General features: G+C 42.6%; 1 protein-coding gene across 1 annotated transcript in view; it reads right to left on the bottom strand.

Moving 5' to 3' along the window:
- The window catches only part of LOC107222411 (eukaryotic translation initiation factor 5B), a 57,903-nt gene that overhangs the window by 12,176 nt on the left and 22,973 nt on the right, over positions 1–22,754 (bottom strand). The window contains exons 14-17 of the mRNA XM_046743381.1: positions 21,541–21,617; positions 21,199–21,406; positions 20,971–21,066; positions 906–1,067 (exon numbers count right to left, since the gene is read on the bottom strand). Of these exons, the coding sequence (XP_046599337.1) occupies positions 906–1,067; positions 20,971–21,066; positions 21,199–21,406; positions 21,541–21,617 (543 nt within the window). The remainder of the gene's footprint in view (positions 1–905; positions 1,068–20,970; positions 21,067–21,198; positions 21,407–21,540; positions 21,618–22,754) is intronic.

Below are 22,754 nucleotides of genomic sequence, written 5' to 3'. Positions count from 1 at the left end.
GCCGCCGCCGCCGCCATTGACTCCGTTCATTGACGAATTTCAATGAATGAGCCCCGAGCGCATGGGCCGCTCCCCCCTTCTTCCTCCCTTAACCTCTTTTCCCCCGACACCCACGCTCGGCTGAACTCGGTTACGCTCGGCTACTTCCGAGGAGGGGTTCCCGCGCCTCGGGGAGGAGGATCGGTTGCCCAGCTCCCACGGCGACGTGCCTGCCTCCGACTTCGTTGATGTCGACGTCGATTCGAGGCGACGATGCGCGCAAAATACAGGTAAAAATCGTGAGGGAGGGTTCGAGGGTGGAGGGACTCGGTCGACGAGACGAGAGTCGTTATAAATTTCGTATTCGACGAATGAGTGGGGCAACAGGGTGCTCCTTGTTTAGTCTGTGTTGACGATTTTTTACGAGCCACCCCCGAAGTCAACTTTAAATAATTCAAAAGCGATTCCTTTATTTTTTCAGACTTTTATTTCAACTCTAACCTGTGCCTGATTTCCCCGTTTGAAATACGAGTGTTTCGGACACGTTCTCAGCATGTATTTTATTGTAAGAGCAATAATATATACATGATTTTTTTTTTTTTATCCATTTATAAAAAGTTCAATTTGCCTATGTATTGCCTGGTACAATGATGTGAATTTTTTTCTCGGACAGTAGCACTGATGTCCACTAAAATCTCGCAATGATAAATTTTTCTCAACCATTATTACTCTTGTACAGTAAAATATATACTGAGAATGTGTCCGAAACACGTGAATTTTAAATGTAGAAATCCTCACTATCACAGGCACGGGTTAGGGTTAAGATAAAAGTCTGAAAACATTTGGTAGTTTTTTTTTTTTTTTTTTCTTTTAAACAATTCAAAGGGCACGCAGGCTGTGTTTTTGATTATTCTATCGTCTATTACCTTACTGACGAGGAAGTCCTTCTCGTCGAAGTGTCGGCCAAACATCTTCGGCGCTTCGCCGGGAACCGGTTCAATTTTCACACAAACTTCTTGCCCCTTTCTCGCCGTTTCAACGGACTTGTGATTGTACTCGATACTGGTGACAATCCCGAGCTCGACGAACTGGAACAAACCAGAAAACGTTGTCACGCTTTTTAAACAATTGCAGAGATTTACGACCATGTCGTTAGGTGTTACATGTTTAATAAGGTTATGTATGTGATAGAAGCGAATTCGCTAAATTTCTATAATTCTTAAACAGACACACACGCACATATACTCGTACGCATACTCCCGCAGATAGAAAATGCCGAAAGTAAATTGTCGCCACGTGTAGCCGCCGGTATCCTTCAAAGGACGCAGGACACCCAAGGGCGGAAAAAATTGTCCCAAACGGTGTTGGGCACGTGGCTCCGATATCCTTACAGTGCGTACCGAAAAGCACCGCAATTAGCCACGAGGGCGTAATTGCGCAATTGCCTGGCGCATACTTGATACTACACGTTATGCCAATGGTACAGGCACTCGATACCACATGCACGCGCGTATGTATTCATCTATGTGTAGAAGAGCCGAGTGTCTCGACCGGATCTTGCGCGCATGTATACATGTACATATACATATATGTATACTACATATACACACAACGAGAGAATATCCTCGCTTATACAGGCTTTTCTTTACGCGATGAAAAATATTTCCCACGACGTTGGTACGCGGACACGGACGCTGATGCCAGATGTCGTCAACGTGATCGACACTGCGTACAACGAGGAACCTGCAGCTGGTCGAAGCCCGATCCAATTCCATCCCAAGTACCACTCACGTCGCGCGGTACGACAATTTGGCAAGTGTAAAGAAATTCGAGATAGACCGAGAGAAATTTGTTAGTTTCGGTTACCGCTCAGTCCTTGACTATTCTCATTTTAAAATGAAAATTAGTTTTACAGATCTTGCCGGAAAGTCTGGTATCCGTAGAGTTAAAAGAGGCAAATTGGCACGCGACCGAGGGTGTGCGGCTAGACGCATATCAGACGCTCGCGCACCTTCGGTGCACGTAGGTACGTGTAACGCGTATGATCCGTGCGACGTTAAAGACTCGGTCGAGTGCCGGTGCAGGTTCGCGGGGGCAAAGCCTACGTACCGGCGAGCCGATCCCACGTGGCCCACGCCCCTCGTTTCACCTGGTCGTACGTTGCGATACCTACGCGTTTCCCGAGTAACACGACATCGCCTTACCACCCACCGTATAAGTTGCATCTTATCCGCGGTACGCGCTTTCCTTTCCTTTCCTTTCCTTCCCCGATAAGTTCTCCGCATTATATCCAAACTGCAACATTGCAACGATACAATAATATAGCCGCGGAGAGTCTGGGCTACGCATCGCGTAACGCACCATTAGTTGGATGTTCGCGTTATTCCATCCAACGTCAAGCTACTCTGGAAAGGCGGGGAACGACGACGAGAGAAGGAGAGACACGGACCGAGAATCGGATACGTAGTCTCTACGACAACCGTTCGTCCAAGTCCTTCTCGTCACGGGGGGTCCGAGGGCCGGGGGCGTGGGTTGTAAATTTGTTTTGTCACACCGGGGGTAGGTGTAAGGTGGAGTGTGTACACAGCCGCGTGATAAAGGTGCCAAGCTACCCGAGTAGTTGGTTGTACGAGGCAATGTCTGGACGGACTGGGGTTATTGGTACGTTCCGAGGCTCTCCCGAGTCAAGTGTATTTATTATCCACCTACCCAGAGGTGTAACTAACAATAAGCTAGAGGATCGATCGATCGATAGCCTCTCGTTTCGTCGATAACTCCGCACCGCAGCGTCGCTGGTAGAGAATATACGCGATTACAGATACTACGATATACGATAACGAATAAATAAAAATAAATTTGATAAATTGCAACGTTTTTTTTGTTTTTTTTATTTTTTGCTTTTTTCTCAAACAGCAAACACACAAAGGCACTGCGGTCCCCTGCCTACGCGTCCGGACCCACGGTAGGAGGGATATGACCATTTTGGGCCGAGGGCGGCCCAGGCAGCCCGGGCACCCGTTAACTTTGGTTAAATTCGTCGTGTATCCGCGGCTGCACCTGTATATGGCGATACGTGGAGCGACCGCCCGGCCCCCGAGTGAGAACGGCGGGGGAGTAAGAGAGGACCTGGGGGACTCTCTTCTCTCTGGACCGCCGGGAGACGACCCTCTTCAGACGGACGACCGTCGGCGCATCGCGTGGGTTTAGGAGTCGGGCAGAACACGGACAACATCCGGTCGGCCATTGTCCATTCGGACGATAATCGAGGCTTAGTTATAGTCACTGCCCACGGAGATCGGTCCCCGAGTGAAGGAACGAGCCGAACGGGTGTAACGTGATTTTAAATTAGCTGCTCCTTCTTCTTCTCCTTCTTCTTCTTCTTCTTCTTCTTCTACGGCTTCTTATTTTTCTCATTTTGCCTCAGCCTCCGGTCCGCCGGTGCAGTTGAATCGAATGCGCATCCCGTCAATCGAAGAAAGGATTATATACCTATCCGGAGGTGTATACGTGTGTATGTGGATACAAAAATACGTACGTACATAGGTATATAAACACATAACGTGTGTGTATACCTTGCACCTATGGATTACGGACCGGCTATACCTGTCCTTCTCCTGCATCTGTAGTTATAGGTGGGTATACAGGTACCTACTCGAGTAGATGGTACCGTACATTCGGACGAAGAATAAATACCTACCTGTCTCTACCTACACGTTCCCGCGATTGCGAAGCAGGAAATTGAATATTATTGTTTATATAGTTGAAAAAAGGAAGAAAAAACAAAAAAGAAAAAATAAAAAAATTATTATTTACATATTAAAGATAAGGCTTGCGGAGACGAAAAAATGTTCGCGGCAATTTCTTCTTTTCTTTTTTCCACTCAAGAAATTTCGTGAAAGTATAAACGTTGTCGGGTACAAATAGTTTCCGTTTCGCGGTTTCACGATTTTCTGGGAATAAACTATTGCCAAGTCATATTGTAACTCGAATTGAGATTGAAAATATCGTAAATGTAATATTACACACATATATATATATATATATATATATATATATATATATATATATATATATATATATATATATATATATATATATATCGTCAGTTTTCAATCAATGTACATACCCGAATAATCGTATAATACGTTTAAAACTGTTGATTAATGTGTTACTGCAGTTATAAAATGAAACTTTTTCAGTATAGTTCTGATTTTCACATAGTATATGTAATGTATTCACCTTGTACGAATGTAAAACAAATAAAATACAAAAAATATCGTATTAAGATATTTAATTACCAAATAAATTCGTCGGCATACAAGCAATATATATATACGTATAGATATGTATGAATGCATACACATCTACCTACATATAAATCGTCTCAAACTCATAAACGTTATTTTTGTCCGCGTATAATATATGCGTGGGATTTTAATGAAACCGGTTTTTTTTTTCTAACTCTTTTCTTTGAAATTGTTTTAAATTCACAGCCGCAGACATATGTTACAAAATCCGCAGATACCGGCGGTATACCCGCAGCTATTAATTATCGCAGTGTTAATCAACGAATCGTTAAATTTCCATATCGTACATAACTGCACGAGTATGTGATAATAAAATAATGAATCAAACCTATAACCACTGCGCTTAACGATTGGGGTAATAAAAATTGGAAGAAAAAAAGAGAGAGAGAAAAAAAAAAACCAAAAACCAAAAAGAAATAAAGAGGAACGTGACGATTTTCGCTCTCGAGTCGCGGATGTAACGTCGTTCGGAGCTTTCGTCGAAGTCGAAATCGAGTCCGAGGATGCCGGGAATAGAAAAAATGCGGCCAATCTTAAATCTTGCAGGTACGCGTCACAGGACGTAAGTAGGTATCAGGATCGCAAACCCTTCCGTCAAAGGGCCGAAACGTCAAGCAATCGACGGTTTTTCATTTTGAAAAACGCCCAAGTGACCGAGGAACTCACGTTCACGTTGTATCTGCGACTTGTTAATTCCCCCCCAAGATCACTTATTATATTTCGGGATAGACTCGCTCGGCGTGGATTACGGGGATAAATGCTCGAGGAGTAACGTCGACGTCGACGTCGACGAGCCTTTTCGAGAACCCACGTGCACGCAGCAACGTCGGGCCTTTAGGAAGAAATAAATTGAGGCGGACAGGCCGGATCGCCGTGCGACCCACGCGTCTTTTTCCAAGATATCTACAAGCGTACAAGAACACGCCTTCCACCTTCCTTATACCTTATACCTTATACCTTATACCTTATACCTCGTTCCTCCACCTTGCCCTTACCAAAGAACAAAAAATCGAACTTGGAAGCGCGGCACGTCGCGATCGTACATCTTTGCCTGGGCACAACTGCAGGTAGAAGTTATCTATTATATATACCGCTCGCGCGTTTATATGCAGGCATACAGCTGTAATAGATGGTATTATGCAGGGTATGAAGAGCTCACCCTTCGATCTGTGAGACCGAGGCTTGAATTTCTCTGCCTCATCTCTCTGGTAATAAAATTCTATTCTATTCTATTCGCTCTCCCTCTCTCACTCTCTCTCTCTCTCTCTCTCAAGCTGTAATTTTCTTTTAGATCCTCGCGACAACCTGCCATTGACGATAACGAGGTTCTACTGGATGCCGGAATGCTTTGTTCAATTACTTTTCATCCCATCATTGTCGCACGAATAACAGTGTCGAATTGATCCCCTCGCATAGATTTTGTCAAATTAAACACCGTATTCACGTTAAGAATTGAGCTATTGATCCGATTCGTAGCGCGCGAAAAATTATTGGCATATTGATTCTTTGAACGACAACGACATGTAGGTACCGAAAGATTCTTCAAGATGTAAATTCGGGAAAATGTAATTTTTAGAACGTACAAGAAAAAGTAAAGAAAATGAAAAAAAAAATTTCAAAGGTGATATAGATTATTTTTATACATGGTAAGGTAGATTACTTTGAAATAAAAAATTGTAATTCATAAACGGTGATCAATTTATTAATCCCAGCCCCACCCCCCCCAAAAAAAAACAGAAATCCAAACAAACCGTGCCTACCGAGTATCATGCTCCAGAATTGGAAGTTGGGTCAACTTGTCGAATTTAAACGCTTAAGGAATAACAATCATGGAGATGGAGAGAAAATGTTGAATGAGAAAAATGATGTGTTTATAAAAACAGAGACAGACATAGAAAACGTTAATAATTGTTAAGACTATCATTATCTATAAAATCCCAGCATTCGAATATCAGACGTACCGCGTTTGATCCACGAACAAGTGACTCGAACGACAGGCTAAGCGTGAAATAAAATAGGAAAACGGAATGGACGCAGAGAAAGAATGTATGTAAAATGTGTATATATACTGTACACGTGTTACAGAGAAACAGAAAGAGAGCGAGAGAAAATGATAGAAGGGAATTGTAATCTCTGCCCGCGAGTCGGCCACGGACAAGAAATCCGGTCAACCGTGTTCCGGAATCCTAAGGAATTTCAAACGAATACACTATGAATAATATATATATATATATATACATACATACATAATCCAACGAAAAAGTATAGGTATTCCGGGGTAATAGTGGTCGACACGAATGCACGTATAGGATGATAAATATGAGAAAGGAAGTGTGATCATTGTGTGCGTGTCTACAGTAACAAATAAGATCGTGCATTGCAGGTAATTTTGAAATTAATAAATGATACCTTGTCGAATTTTCGACACGGTAATTCCGCGTGCAGCCTCTCGCGTTAAGAGATGGGAAATCCATCCCGAATAACATTATTATTTACCCGTAGAAACGTATTTAAAGGTTAGGTAGGATACGGATGTCGTAGCTTCGCTGGTATATCTCACTCTCCCCATCCGCCACGATGATTACGCTCACACACACACACATGCATGTCTGTATTGTGTATGCAGCATGTACGACCAATATAAAAATAATATATCTATATCAATATATGTAGAAATTGTATCCTGCGTGTGTCTGTTACAGCTATATAACCGTGTCGTCGGAGGTGTGAAATATTATACTTTATGCGACCGAGCATCGTATAATATTTCTGTATGATCCTGCTACTGACTTACATATGTGTATATATACATTTACATATATATATATATTCGATGAGACGAGATGAGAGAGAAAAGGAAAGGAATGCATTACCGAGAAATTGCAAACCCATCCATCCGATTGCTCAAACGTTTGCAAATTCCCGCGATATTTCTTGTTTTTTAATCAATATTATGCCAGGCGGGAACGCTGGTATTTCAAGAATTACTTGAACGTTAAACAACGTAGTAACGATTTTTTCGAAAAAAAACAAAAAAAAAAAAAAGAAAGAAAGAAAGAAAATAACATGCTCACTGTTTATTCATCGATATCAAAAAATTCTACGTTAAAGTACGTATACCCTAATCTCTTTTCGACTGTTTGCTCGGAAAAACGAAACCGTTTACCGGATCCGTGTATAAATATAAAACAAAATACATATATGAAAAAATATTTTGACCCAAGGAATGGAATTCGATAGAAGAAACGAAAAACGAAACCAATATAACAGGTTCAAAGAAATTCTAAACGAAAATAAACTCGGTGATTGCAGATTCTCTTAACGCCGTAACGGATCGAAAGATCCAAGAACGAAACCACAACGTCGTACAGACCATATGCGTAATATGTTTGCACAGATATATGTATGTATGTATATATATACACATCCACCCAAGTAATATTTACCTGCAGTATCTCGAGTAATAATACAAGAGATATAGAGCCGCGTATTAGGATTAGGAGTAGCCAACCGCGTTTATAACCCGCAAGTTGATAAATTATCTGTACTCTGCTTGGACGTTGGTTGATTTAAAGGTTGGTCCGTCCGTTCCTTCGGTCAAGTGATACGTAAAATAATCTTCGATCGTTAGTTAGGTACGAAGCGTCGCGCGTCTCTCGCGTGGAATCTCTTCTACGAAATCGCATCATCTTGTCGACCGAATACCAATATATATATATATACATATATATTATATAAACTAACCTTCGATCACTCGCTCACCGTCCAACATCAGCTGGTCGGCATATCAGCTGCACCGTGATACTCGTACAAGGTATACAAATATAAAAAAGTTAAAGATGTAAGGACGAGACTGTCTTCCGTCATCCACGGGGGATAGAAACGAGACGAGTTTGCGTGGGTGGTTCGAGTTCCCGGTTAGGTACAAGGATTGTACCTGTAATACACGATCGTACGCAGACTGCCGGTTGCAGGAGAATTCGGTCACGTATGCATAAATGCGATATACACGCGTGATTGGTAGGGTTAAAATAAAACGTACGCGCTAAGTAACATCTCCGAATCGCGTCTCGTGCGATAACTTTATAGAAAAATATTTTTAACAACGAAAAGTTACCAGATATTACAGCAGTTATTTTTATAGAATACGGACACGCGATTGAGCCGAATGATCAGCTGTGAGGATAACGAATTGTCCGCGAGGTGAAGAAAGAAGAGAACCGGACAGGCCTTCGGTGCAGGGTTATAAAATGTTGACCAAAAAGTGGATAAGTAAGGAAAAAGGAACGCAAGTAAAAGAAAGAAAGTAAGAAAGAAAGGATACACATCGGAGTATATACGCACGTGCGCGCACACACACACACATTGATGCAGGTATACGCGATAAGCAATTATAATCGCATTAGAGACGTCTGGGTTGTTTCCACCGGACAATAATTATTTCGATGCATGCTTTTCAAATTCCTATTCCAAAGTCTGGGCCATTTTGAATACCGCGGGACCCGTAGTCGTCTTCTCCGTACGTTATTCACCTTTGTGTTTCTAACTAAACTCGTGTACCTACGTATCGAACACATCGGTCAAACACAACCCGCGAATCAGGCATTACTTCGATACGATCGGATTGATACTTATCGTCTGTATATTTCCCGAAAATGTAGAGCGGCGAAGATCCATCGATCTATTCGATTGGAATAACGCGTGATCGATGAGAGAGGGACAGAGTGAGAGAGAGAGAGAGAGAGAGAAAGAGAACAAAGATACGATAATACGAGAATATAAAAATCTTTCGATACACCGTCGTGAACGGGAAATTCCAAAGGAATACACGGTATTCGCGTGCGTGTACACCTACCCACCATATAACCCAAGGCATAAACGTATATCCGTATCGCACCCGAGAAGCTATAAACTATAAAGGATTCTAATTCGGTTCGCCGAACGAAAATAGACTTCCGGTTTCCGTCTTGCAAGGCGGCTCGGCGGTCTGCTCCTTGGCGATGGGGGCAGCATAGCATACAAGTAAGAACGAGGCATGCAGGCTACGGCTATGAAACGTTGCGCGCACGCGAGTGTGAGTGCGTAACGTAAGGCGAGTTACACCCGAACGAGAATCGAGTAGCATAATGTTTCCCCCTTCTCTCGACTCTAGAAATAACATAATTATACGGTAAAAGTAAATATTCAAAAAAGAGTAAAAAAGAAAAAAAAAAAATAAAGAAGAAGCGACTGCATTCGTTTATAATTTATAACTAAACTGCGTGTAAATAATTTCACATCACGAATATCGAACAGCCGGTTCGTGATGAGGAAAAATTGAAAATTCACGAATTAAATTGTCGATCGGAAAAATTGGTGATAAATATATCGTCGCTGAAATTTTCCTACCCAGAACATCCCTGCGTAACGGCATATAACAGGTATGTGTGTGTACATACGTCGAGGAAGGGCATCGATCGCGTTACTATATAACACATGGACACACCGTGCGTATATAAATATACATATACCACACACACACGCACACGCACGCACGTGTGTATACACCTAGGAATCCTATATATAGGGTGGACGGAGAGGCAGGGAGCGCTTCCTTCCGGTCCGTCGTAGCGGTGCGTCAGCCGAGAAGGCGATGTTGGAGGAAGGCGGAAAACGAGGGGCGAGGAAGGGGGATACGTCTTCCGGCGGAAGTTGGCCCACGCGCCCGTCATCGGACGCCGGGTGGGTCGTCGATTCTCCTCGACGCGATAGATATTGCGTACGTAGACTCGACGAGGAAGGTACGAAATGGGATTGTATCCAGCTCCGCCTCTCTCGGAGAGTCAAAGAGCTGCAATTTTTTGTCCACATCATGCCTGTACATCTTTCGGAACCGTCGCCAGTTTGAAAATCAATTCGAAACACGCGGTTTGGATTGTAAACAAATAATTGGGAAACGGCGGGGAGGGGGAAGGAATGTTTTTTTTTTTTAAAAAAAAAAAGGATCTTATTATTTCCGGCAATGGAAATAGAAAATGACTTTGGTAACTCGGTGTTATTTCAATTTCCTCAGATTCATTTCCACGTTATATATTCATTATACAAAGAGTACAGCGATGACGTTTTGCATTACCGTTCGCCACAAACACACACGCGCAAATACGTATCGTATCATTGGTTGCAAATCATCCCGTAGATTTAATTTTTTTTTCTCTCTCTCTCTCCATTCTTCTTTTCACTTCTCTTCTCACCCATCTCCGTTCCTTATCTACTCACGAAATCATCGTAGACTCGCGAATACAATTCACCCTTGTCAATCAAGTCAATCAATGAGATATACTTTTCAGCCATGAACATGAAACCAGAATATCGTCGAGATCTCTCCACTTTCTTGTCCACGTACGCGTGTAACGTATCAACGTCCCCCCTCCCACCCCCCACCCCCCCCATCCCTCGCAAATGAGATGAAAAATTTCCTATCCATCACCCGCGCGTATCGACTGGAATCATCCATATATTATAATACTAATAAATTACTATCGCATCGAATAGGTGACTTTTCGATGCCACGTGGTTCATCTCTCGTTGCGGGACACGGACGCGGCGTTCATGCGTGCACGCATATTTTTCCACACACTCACACATAACATCATTATCTGTTCGCGTAGTATTACGCCTACACCTGAGCCGTAGGAGCGACGGAGCCCTTATCTCGTTGGGGTGACAAAAACGGTAGCTGCAATGGCGGCAGGACGCGTTGTACACGCGTATAATATATGGCTGCATCGGCGTCGGTGGAATTCCGGTGGAAAATTTTTCGTTTTATACCCAGAACGTGTCGTGTTTGATCGATGGAAATCCGACGGTGTCTCGGCGCGTATACGTGTGTATGTATAATTGGGGTGGTTGAATTTGTCAACATTTATTTTTTTTCTTATTTTTTAAACAGATGTTTGAAAAATGTGTGACAAATATTGAAAAAACAAAGGTTAAAAAAAAAAAAATAAATTGTCGTAAAACATGTCGTCACTAACAATAATTGAAATACAATAAATAAATAATTGAAAATCAGTATCATTCATTCAGTATCATATATCAGTATATATATATATGTATATAAGTCTGTGAGATGTACGCATAAAAGTGAACAAAAAATATTTCAATAATTCGTAACGACTTCTAAATATTTTTCTACCTCCTCCAGGTTTTACGGCGGTGTTTTTTTTTTTTTTTTTCTCTTTCAATATTTGTCACAAATATTTCTAGCACGACCTTAGAAAGAAAGAAAGAAAGAAGGAAAAAAAAAGGTTCGAGAATGAATCATCCTAATGTACATACACGCGTAGAATAATGATACACGTTTCTAGCAGAAAAGAGAATCTGTCTCGATGTTCGTCTCGTTTCCTCTCTTTGCAGGTCTTCTCTCCTCTCCTCTCCTCTCCTCTCCTCTCCTCTCCTCTCCTCTCCTCTCCTCTCCTCTCCTCTCTTCGCTTTCCCCCAACATCCTGTTTCCCGACCAATGTTATCCGGTTTTATCGCTCGCCCGCTTACTCACGCCTCCGTCCATAATATTCTCGTCCAACATGCGCGCGTTTTATCGCACCGCACTGCGCTTGCGTTTTTCTTAAAGTGCGGAGAAACAGGAAAGGGAGAGAAAAAGAGAGGAAGAGGCATGACGGCAAATTTATAAATCTCGCGATTATGTACGCAAGGAATCGATGATGAAAATATGAAAGAAAACAACTAACCATATATTTTCTCTATACATATTACATAACATACAAATTGATCTTGTAGATTTAAATGAATTCCTAAACTGATATTTTAAAAAGAAATATTATTTTTCCTTTGGCCAGAGGCATCCGGGACGCGAGGAAAGCGCTCTTGGACTCGTTCGCTTTCCCATTTCCTCGAAACTCACCGCAACACTGACTTATTCGTTCAATTCCGGAAAACGGAAATTCAACCATACGGTTTCCCGCAACCGATTATAAGGAGAACACGTCACATTCTACACGAGTAGGTACAACACGACTGCGTAATACAAAAGATATGGACTCAGATTGCGAATTGCTTTAGATTGGCCATGCGCGCGGATGTGTGCGTGCGTGTCGCTACCGACGAGTCGAGAATCGAATGTCCGTTTCCGGTGTCAACCGCGACGCGTGAGTCACGAGTCGAAGACTGCAGCGATGCGGAAACATGGAAGAATATGTTCGTAATAAGAAAAATGAGAAGAGTGTGGAAAAAAAAAAAACTGATAAACAGAAATTGCCGAATCATCGTGCTCGCGGAATTTACTCCCGTGCATATACTGGCGGATAATTTCGCTTCGCCTTGCTCAGCGCGTTATGCCATGTGCATCATACCTGCAGAGAGAGAGAGAGAGAGAGAGAGAGAGAGAGAGAGATAAACTCTTTGGAAACTCGAGACAGTATTAGGTGCTGCAATGGCGAACCGACTTCTCGAATCGCGGGTCGAAGCGCGTGAAGACAATGAGAAGCTATCGCACCGCGCCTCTGCCGATAACCACATTATACGTACATCCGGTCTTCGATGTTTCATTATCGTTTTTCAATTCCTCGTACAGATATAGACGCGGGTCGTACTTAGGTACTGTATGTATGTAAAGTACGTACGTCCGTACTTACAAACTCACGGTGATAATGTGATTGTCCCTGTTTTTTTTTTTTTTTTCCCCCCCATTCAGTTATAGACGCACAGCCAAAGTGTACTTGAACAGGGACTTACCGTTCTATGCAACGTGGTGTTACACTACGATAGAACAAATATAACAATAACAGACAATCCCTGAGGAATTGTAAATTCATCAACACATGCAGTTGCGGCCCAGAAAGACAAAGCGGAAAAGAATATTTCAACCCGAAGTGTAGTTTGAATATCGGCGATAATTTTTTAGGTACATTAGATCGACGCGCATTAGACACGTGTTCGAAACCTTGTTTCGTTGTAGTTGAAAACGAAAATAAAGAAAAAAAAATAAATAAATAAATTGTTTCTCCCATCTAATAAATATAAATATCCGCCAGGGTTTACGCAAGTTCAAGTGGGGCGTGAAATATTATATTTAAAATAAAACAAGTCCTATAGATAATTTATTCGCTTCGTGAATGCTATTGCAGTCTATATGTACGTATAAGGTACCTCTCGACATATGGGATATCGAATACAGCGACATTCAACCCAAGATGCCAAAGTGTACCGTCTTCTCATTTATAGCGTATAATATAATATCGTTGCACGGATTAACGATGCAGTAACACGGAGTCGAGAGTAAGGAGGCAAGAAGAAGAATACGAAGAAGAAGAAGAAGAAGAAGATTAAGAAGAAGAGGGGATAAAAGAAAAAAAAATAACCTCAGGGATAAAGTATTCAGCACATCGCGAAACTATCCTATGATACGCATGCACGTGCCTTTATCAGGATCGCTCAAGTGTGCATATAATACAAGACACGTTACAGGCGTGTGTATAATACATATACATATACACACGTATGAATATACATATATAAACGGACGACACGCATCGGCAGCAGACAGGCTTTAAATCATTTTTTACCGTCGAAGAGTAACGCGAAGGGATCCCACTTCCTCCCCCTCCCTCCCTCCCTCAATTATTTATCTCTATCAAGAAGAGTGTAGATGGTTACCGAGAAATCGGTTCGCCCGAACGGAGGGTGGAGGGCAAAACTGATAGGACAGGATGGACGGGCGCGTATAACGTACCCTACTGTATTCCGAGTGATTGGTAGACTCGTATACAGCGACAGTCTCTCGCTGTGATTTGTATCGAGTGTAGAGAAAGAGAGAGAGAGAGAGAGAGAGAGAGTATTTATTTGATCGCGGGGTAATACCCCCTAGCAACCATAGGCATAATATACATTATATATAATATACATAATATGGCGGTTGGTGAACAGTACCGAAATAATATAATATAAAATAATACAAAAATAAAATAAAATAAAATAAAAAAGAAAAAAAAAAAAAAAAAAAAAAAAAAAATAAATAAATAAAAATAGAAATAGAAATAGACACAAGCCGAATGAAAAAGCGTACATACAGAGAGGGCAGCCACATTCTGCGCGCATAACACATCGTACAGCATTCATCATACATCATACAGCATACATCATACAATACATCTGTCGATTTCAATAATTTCACACGCGTCACCCTCGCTGCACACGCTCAGCCTCTTCCGCTCGCAGATATTCTAGCAGGCCAATACGAAACACCGGCAAAGTGGACGCTGATGTGATTGACGGAGGCAAAGAGTTCCAAAGGTTAACGCCAACATACGCAAAAGACTTTTGATACGTCACCGTACGAGCCGATGGTAGGACAAGAGTGTCAGTTCGCGACGGGTCACGACGACGTGATGCATACTGACTTGGCTGAAAACAGTCGAATAGGCCAGGAAGCCCTTCATGTATGGCCTTATAGAAAATGCAACCAATGATGTACAATCGGCGATCGCGCATGGTGAGCCAGCCGAGCCTTCGTCGAAAGTCAGATATGTGCACAAACCGCGTTTGACGAAAAACATAGCGCACACAATTGTTGAGCGCAACAGAAATTTTTCTATCTAAGCCTTCGGAAAGGTTAGTGAACACTCCTGCACAGTAGTCACTTATCGGTAGGACAAGAGACGCGACCAGGCGCCTCTTAAGCGCAACATCCACGTCGTAGGTTGTCATCCTCAACCGATACAGAGTAGACGCGCTACGTTTACACACTTCAGTAATGTGTTCCGTCCATGACAGCGTTCTATCTATTATAACCCCAAGATACCTAAAACTGGTTACAAAATCGATAGGATGACCCCCCAGACTGAGAGAAGGAAGCTGCGTTGCACAGACCACGTTTACATATTTAGAGCTGCCAATAACCATGGCTTTAGTTTTATCTACATTCAGTCTAAGACGGTTCTCTACACTCCATAACCAGATACTCTCAATATCAGCATTAACCAAGGCTAATGTTTCGCTCATTTTAGACGGCAAGCAACTAAGATATATCACAAGATCATCTGCGTAAAGTAGATGGCGACATCGCGAGAGGCAATGGGGGAGATCGTTTATGAAAAGTGAAAATAGTAACGGTCCGAGAACACTGCCTTGCGGTACACCTGTCAGGAGAGGACGTACCCGCGAGGTCGTACCACTAGAATCGCGAACCACTTGCATACGGTCAGATAGGTATGAGTTGAACCACTCAAGTACATTGTCAGATAGTCCGAAAGTTCGCAGCTTCGACAGAAGCAGCGCATGGTTTACCATGTCAAATGCTTTGGAGAAGTCTAAAAACACCACCAAAGTAACCATGCGATCATCAATCGCAATCCTACAGTCATCCACCAAACGCAAGACGGCTGATTGCGTTCCCATACCCTCACGAAATCCAGTCTGACGTGGATCGAGATAATTACCACGAGCAAGATGCACCGTGAGTTGATCGTATACTATCCGTTCAAGCACTTTAGACAGCGAGCAGAGAAGAGATATTGGCCTAAAATCTGACGGGCCAGTGGGATCGGGGACCTTCGCTATAGGCACGACAATTGAGGATTTCCACAACAAAGGAACCGATGCCGTTGTTAGTAGAGAGTTCAGAAAATATACAATCAGCGGCATCAGTAGATCTTTTAATGTCTTAAACGCCTGTATCGGAAGGTTATCAGGGCCACATGCACGAGTTGTAATACGTGACAGCGCACTGTTGACACATCTGTTCGTGATCGGTGAGAAGATGAAGGATTCTATCTGCCTCTCGGCAAGGTTCTGTACCACCGGGCAGTCATACCGCACAGTAACAGTACTAGGCAGAAAGTGTTCATTAAGATCATCGACAGTAATACCACTAGGTAGAGCAGCCGGTGGTTTTTTACACTTGGCAAGGCCAAGGTTCTCCATCTCACGCCAAAACGATCGCGCACCACCACAAGTATTGAACCGCTCTTGTATGTAAGTAGTCTTGGCGGCTGCTAAAGCACGCTTCACATCTCTACGGTACGCAACATATTCGGCGAAAACTTCCACACTGCGAGATCTCTTAAAGGACCGGTAACAGGCATTGCGCTTTTTCATCAAACTTCTGATTTCTAGCGATATCCAAGGCGCGGGTGATCGCCGCAAAGTAAGTTCCCTGACAGGAACAGCACAATCCAGTACCTTATTCACAAGGTTATTGAATATTGACAACCGTTCGTCCATTGAGGGCAGCAACGCAAACTGTGAGAAGTCAAACGTGGATAAGGCAGTAGAAGCAGCATCACAATCGACACGATCCCACGGCCGGTATCGAATAACACGCGCTTCTTGCTTGAGAGAGAGAGAGAGAGAGAGAGAGAGCGAGAGAGAGAGAGAGAGAGAGAGAGAGAGAGAGAGAGAGAAAGAGAGAGAGCACGACCGCACAACTAACTCCACTCGGTTGATACCCATATCCGTAGCCCATACCATCCCACCGCGATATATGTAAAACGAACTACGGAGCCACACATCTGGCAGCATGGTGGTTATATCTTTCTCGAAGTCAGTCAGCTCCGTGCTTTCGGAGGCCAGGTCTCTTCGCTCTACGCTCAACTCTTATGTACTCTTATCTTTTTCGTTTCACCTCTCTCTCCCGATTAAAAAAAAAAAAAACTTTTATATATATATATATATATCTTTCTCGAGGATACATTGCAAGGAATTTGATCAGTGCGAGTATAATCTGCAGGGGGAATTTTTTTTGTTTCGCCCCCCCCCCGCCTCTTTTTTTTTCTTTCGTCACGGGATATACAGGTAACACCTCGCTAGAAATTTGAAATTGTACCTACTGTCCGGTATTTGCTTTTTTTCATTATTAACAAGGTGTATAAACAAATAAATAAATACATACATACATAGATGTGTATGTAATAATATATTGTAGTATATATATATATATATATTTATATATATATAAAACTCTCGGTAAGTGAAAACGTTCGGTCTCGTGGAGCGTCGAGTAACGTGGTAAACAGATAACGTGTTGTTGAACTTGTCTTCGATAAGGTTTGAACGTTTCTAGAAAAAAAAAAAAGAAGAAGGAAAAAAAAACAAGAAAAACCTGGGGGAGAGAAAATAGAATTGTACGTTAAAGAAGGAGAAAAAAAAGATAGAAAAATAGAGAAGAAAATCCACACACCTCCCTTTTCTTACACGTACACGTGCTTTTCAACTCGCGTCTCGGACACTGCGTCCATTACAATGCGGTACAGTTTCGTTGCCATGGCCTATATTCACAGATTTCAATGAATCACCGGTGTAAAATTCTTGACATTTTATGGTTCGTAATTTAATGTCAATAGAAAAAAAAACAAATAAATCCTTAATCTTTGAACGGAAGATGGATATATTTCACGATACGATAAAAATGTCGAATTTGTGAACTTAACCGTCACCCCCGTTCACGTTTCCAGAAAATATTTCCAATTTCTTTCTTTTTTTTTTCTTTTTTTTCCTCCATTGCATCATGATATTTCATTATTTAGGATTTTAGCTCTCTTCAAACAGTCAATTCGACAGGAAGGAATGTTGAAGTGTCAGCAGGAGAAACGTCACCGCGGTAAAGAAAGATAATAATAAAAAAAAAAAATAAATAAATAAATAAATAAAAAAAAAAAAAATAAAGAACGCATATAGAATTCGCGCTTTCTTCCGTACAAAAACCTACGTGAGAAATTGTATTGTTACGTGTGAGAAAATGATGTGGCCGAGAATCACGTGGCAAAGTACGTATCGAGTTTCGCTAGATTTGCACGAACTTTTATAACGCGTCAAGTTGATGGTATAAGGTGCAGGTAATTCGAGCAATACGAACGGCGAACACGACGAGACGACGAGGGCGAGAGGGGTGGATCGGTGTCGACGGAAGCATTCTTCAGTAAAACTCAAAGAGCGAGCCAACCGCCTCCGGCATGCAACGGGGCGGAAGTGACGCAGGGTTAAAATTCGTACGATTAAGGCAAGATCACGTATAGCCGTCAGAGACGCTCCGGCAAGATTTCCAAGAGAGTCGACCAGGGTCGAGACGGACGAGAATTCCCCCGAAGGATAAATAAAAGGACGTGCCGTCGTAGTTTCGTTCCTTATTTTTTTTCTTTTTTCTTATTTGCATTCTCATTCTTCGTTTTTCTCTTCTCTTTCATTTGCACTCGTTCGGGAAGAGAAGAAGAAAAAGAAAAAGAAAAAGAAGAATAAGAACCACCACCAGGGACATCGAGTAAGAAAAGGGATTCGCGGTTGGACCACCGTCCGTTTCAAACCCCCCCTCCTTTAATCCCCCGGAATTAACTCCTTCGTTCCCTTCGGCCTTATTCCCGACCTGAGGCAACACTTCGTGACCGGTAACATCCGGTCCGGATGATCCCCTGACGGGGTTCCGTTCACGTTTATGTTTTCTTCCCTCTTCCGAAACCCGTGTCACATGTACACTTCTCTTTCCTCTTTTCGTTTTCTCCCCCTCCTCGGCCCCGTTTTTTTCTTTCTTTCTTCTTTTTCTACTACTTCTTCTTCTTCTTCTTCCTTTCGCCCAACATCTTCTCTTCGCGCGGTTGTAATACCGTTCTACGTTTCCGATCTCCCTTCAGCCGATTCGTTGCGACAAGGACAACGAGACCGGTATTTAAAAATCATGCTGCTCAAATCTCTTCCAAATTATACCTCAAGTACGTACGATTTATAGGCCTCGCCCTAGTTGGACCCGGTTCGTTCCAGTTGCAGTCGAGTTCTTCTCAATTTAGATCTCGGTACGTTCCAGTTTACGTAATTCATCGCGTACTCCGGTCTCATGCCTCTGTATTAACCGCGTACTACTCACGTATGGATATCTCTGACAATTGTAATTCGCTGCGTCAGCGTTCGCATTAAAATTCAACGCGATTCAAGATTTTCTCGTACGGTTTGGGGAGGGGAAAAAAGGCCGCTGCACCGCGACAACATATTTCTTTCCCAATTCAAGTGTATGAAAAAATGCGTGAGTTGCCTGCACACTTGACACAAGTGTTCGACTGAATAAGAAGGAGGCGGAAGAGGAGGAGGTGGCGGGGAATTTTATGATACAGCAAGGATGGTGCCGCCGTTGCAGTAAGCAAACTCCGATGGAAACACGATATCGTCACGTAAAAGGTAGGCACTAATAACGTACACTGCCAACTCAAGTGGCCCGGATATGCCACCAGCCTATTATACGAAACCCACCTCGTACCTGATCCGAACCTCGCATCAAAGTTCAAAGGAACGTGAGTGAAGGTGTGTATAGAGTGGATTGGAACCGTGTACGAGATCATCCGCCATCACACGCGTGCACAAACGCAGCTAAAGAAGGAAAGAGAGAGAAAGAGAGAGATACTTGTGAGATACGCGAAGAGAAAGGTATGTACCTACGGCTCGTTCGATCGGTCAGAGTCAGGGAGAGAGTGGAAGGAGGAGGAAATTACGAATAGACGCTCTCAGCCATTCATAAATTAATCGCGAACTGGTTATTGACGCCCGTGACTATGTACAGGTACTAAGGAGTTTCCCGTGTTAAGCAGACTCCGAAGATGAGGGGAAAAAGAATTGATAGTAACAATAACGATGACGATGATGAAAAGAAACAACAAGAATGACGAGAGTAAAGTTGTAACGAAGACACTCTCTCATTACAGTATCCGTTGTAGAAACATTTTTCACTTCGACCTCGTCGTTCGATTCTCTTGTTTAAAAAGCAATGTAACATAAACAGATACAGACTGTACGCGTAATGTGCGCTATTCAACCCACCCACGCGTTAAACGCCTTAGTTTAAATCCAATTCCGTTATCTTAATCCTCCTCTCCCACGTTCGTTGTTGACAGTTTATCATCGGGTACAGGAGTTTTCTACCCTCTCCCACCTTCGTTCCTCGTTTCAAACTATTTATATCTGGAACCTCGTTATCACCTTCTGGCATATATGAGATTTACGTAAGAACCTACACCTTACAGGCGGGACGCTTTAGGGATTAATTCAACATCAAGCCAAATAATTTACCTCGCAGATCCGAGAGTCGTCTCGAGTCCAAAGCGTTTTGTTATCCGTTACGTCTCTGGTACGGCGTATATTTACAATTAACCTACGCATCCTGTATAATATCATTATACCTGTACAGGTAGTAGGTATAATGGCAAGAGTCGTAACGTATCGAGAGCGCCTCGAGTGTAATCTTCAAGTTTCCTGCTCGTCCGAAGGTATACAAAGCGTGGGACGAAGGTGGAGGAGGTTGCAGAGGCTCGCCTGCATGCCGTACCTACTACAACGCCTATATACGATCCACCTATGCCGTCTGTAGAGAGGCTGGTAGGTAGTTGGGTAGGTAGATTTCAGTGCAGGTAGGCAGAGACACGTTGCACGTGGGGTTATATCGCGCATGGATACCTACGCCATCCGCTCTAAATGGCACGCGGCTTTTCGCCTAATAGTTTCTCGTTCATCCCGCGGTCATTTTCACCGCCGGCTTCATAAGGTAGCGGTTAGAAAATAACGACGACGACGATAGCAATAATAATTAGATCACCGGATACTCTCCTTAACTTCCTCCGCAGTCCTCGAGAGTCGCTTTTTTCTTCCACGCGTATAACAATGCGGGGAGCGTAGAATTTTGATGAAAAAAAATTAATACCAATCGTTGACGACTCACCTCTTTGCTGGGCACGCAGATCGGCGTTCCTTCCTTGACGATACCGGCCTCCACCATAACGCCAACGACGATAGGATCTCTCGAGTTGAAAATAAACTGTGAACAGCGACGTATTCGATTGAGATTTTTCATTCGTCTCAACCCGTAACTTTGACAGTTTTATTACTTTTTTTCATTTTTTGTCAAAGTCACGATCGGTAAATCGAGGGTACAATGGAGGATGCGAACCTGCGGAAGAACACGCAGTTTACAGGGAAATACGGCGATGTGCTTGTTCTCGTCCCGTTTCCGTTGTTTCAGTTCCTCCCTATAGGCGGTGAACTTGTCGAAGAGATGATAGATTATGTCAGCCTGGAATATCTTGACCCCGACCGAATCGGCCAATTCCTGCGCGTCCTTTTCTATCTTCACGTCGAATGCCAGAATTGTTGCGTATCTGTAAACGTATAACGTGCATGGTCACGTGGTAGAAATAGTTTGTAAGATAATCGAATGAAGATGTGTAAAAGGAAAGAAAAAAAGGAGAGATAAATAAATAAAATGGTAAAATGGTAAAATATAATCACTCACTGGCTATCGTGCTCCAGCATAATCGATGCCTTCATGATGTCCTTTTTGACCACTGGACCTATCCTTATCCCGGCGTACTGCAAAATTAGAAAATATCGTTCGATCGGTTATTTCGATCCTTGATTACACGCAAGTTTGTCAAAAAAAAAATAACAGTGGACATAAACGCAGTTAAAATCGGTTTTCCGGTTCAAAAACTACAAACACGATTCACAGGGCGTCAAGTGTTTGCGATTTGGATAACACACTTGAGAAGCGTAGTAAAAAAATAAAGGAGAAAAAGAAGCCTATAAATTCCTAAAGATTGTATAACAACTGCGGAATACTCCGAACTGTTTAAGTCAGTCGTTGAAAGATTGATGAAAACGATGACGTGATCGGTAGGTAAATGTGTGTAACACGTACGCATGAAATATGCGAAGAATTTGTTTCTCAAGAATTTCGGAGGGTGTCTGATTATAATACATAACCATATTAGTGACGTCTTGAGATGATTATATTAAACGGTATGACCTGCGTGCAGAAAATTTCGGCGAATTGAATGAACGCGTGTATGAATCGCGATAAATTCTTCTTCGAACGAAGTTGAGTGAAAAATAAAAAAAAAAATAAAATAAGAATAAAAATAGTCTTAGAAATACCGGAATGCAAAAAAAGCTAGATATAAATATAGATAAGTGTATATACGAGGATAAATATCTGGTTTGTATCATTTCATTTTCCCCTCCATTGCAGCCCGGTTAGATATCACACCGCGGACTGTCGAATGATAATTAATTTAGGCCGTTAGGTACGTGAATACGTATAGAAACAGTATAAACAGGTATAACGTAAAACGATAAATAACATATTGTGAAAGGGGGGAGGAAGGGGTTGCCGGTTAGTGTGCGTAAAACTTAGGCTAGTCTCTTCTACTCGCGACGAGATCCCCGAGTCGACGCGAAGAAGGCGTCTCGTAACTGGTAAACCGGCCACAAGGTTCGGGGGAAAGAAGTTGAAGAAGAAGAAGACGAAGAAGAAGAAGGAGGAGAAGAAGAAGAAGAATAAGAAGAGAAGAAGAAGAAGGTCGAAAGAATGTGGGCTGTCCTGCTCTTGCTCCGGTGCTCCGCAGCAGGAGATGATGGTCGTCGTCATGGTCGCGGGTCATCACCGGATCATAACCAGGATTTTACCTCTTGCGCATTGTTACTCTACATGTATGTACGTATGCAACG

This window comes from Neodiprion lecontei, chromosome 6 (genome assembly GCF_021901455.1).
Source record: "Neodiprion lecontei isolate iyNeoLeco1 chromosome 6, iyNeoLeco1.1, whole genome shotgun sequence".
In the NCBI taxonomy this organism is placed as follows: Eukaryota; Metazoa; Arthropoda; class Insecta; order Hymenoptera; family Diprionidae; genus Neodiprion; species Neodiprion lecontei.
This window is presented reverse-complemented; position numbering and strand designations above follow the sequence as displayed.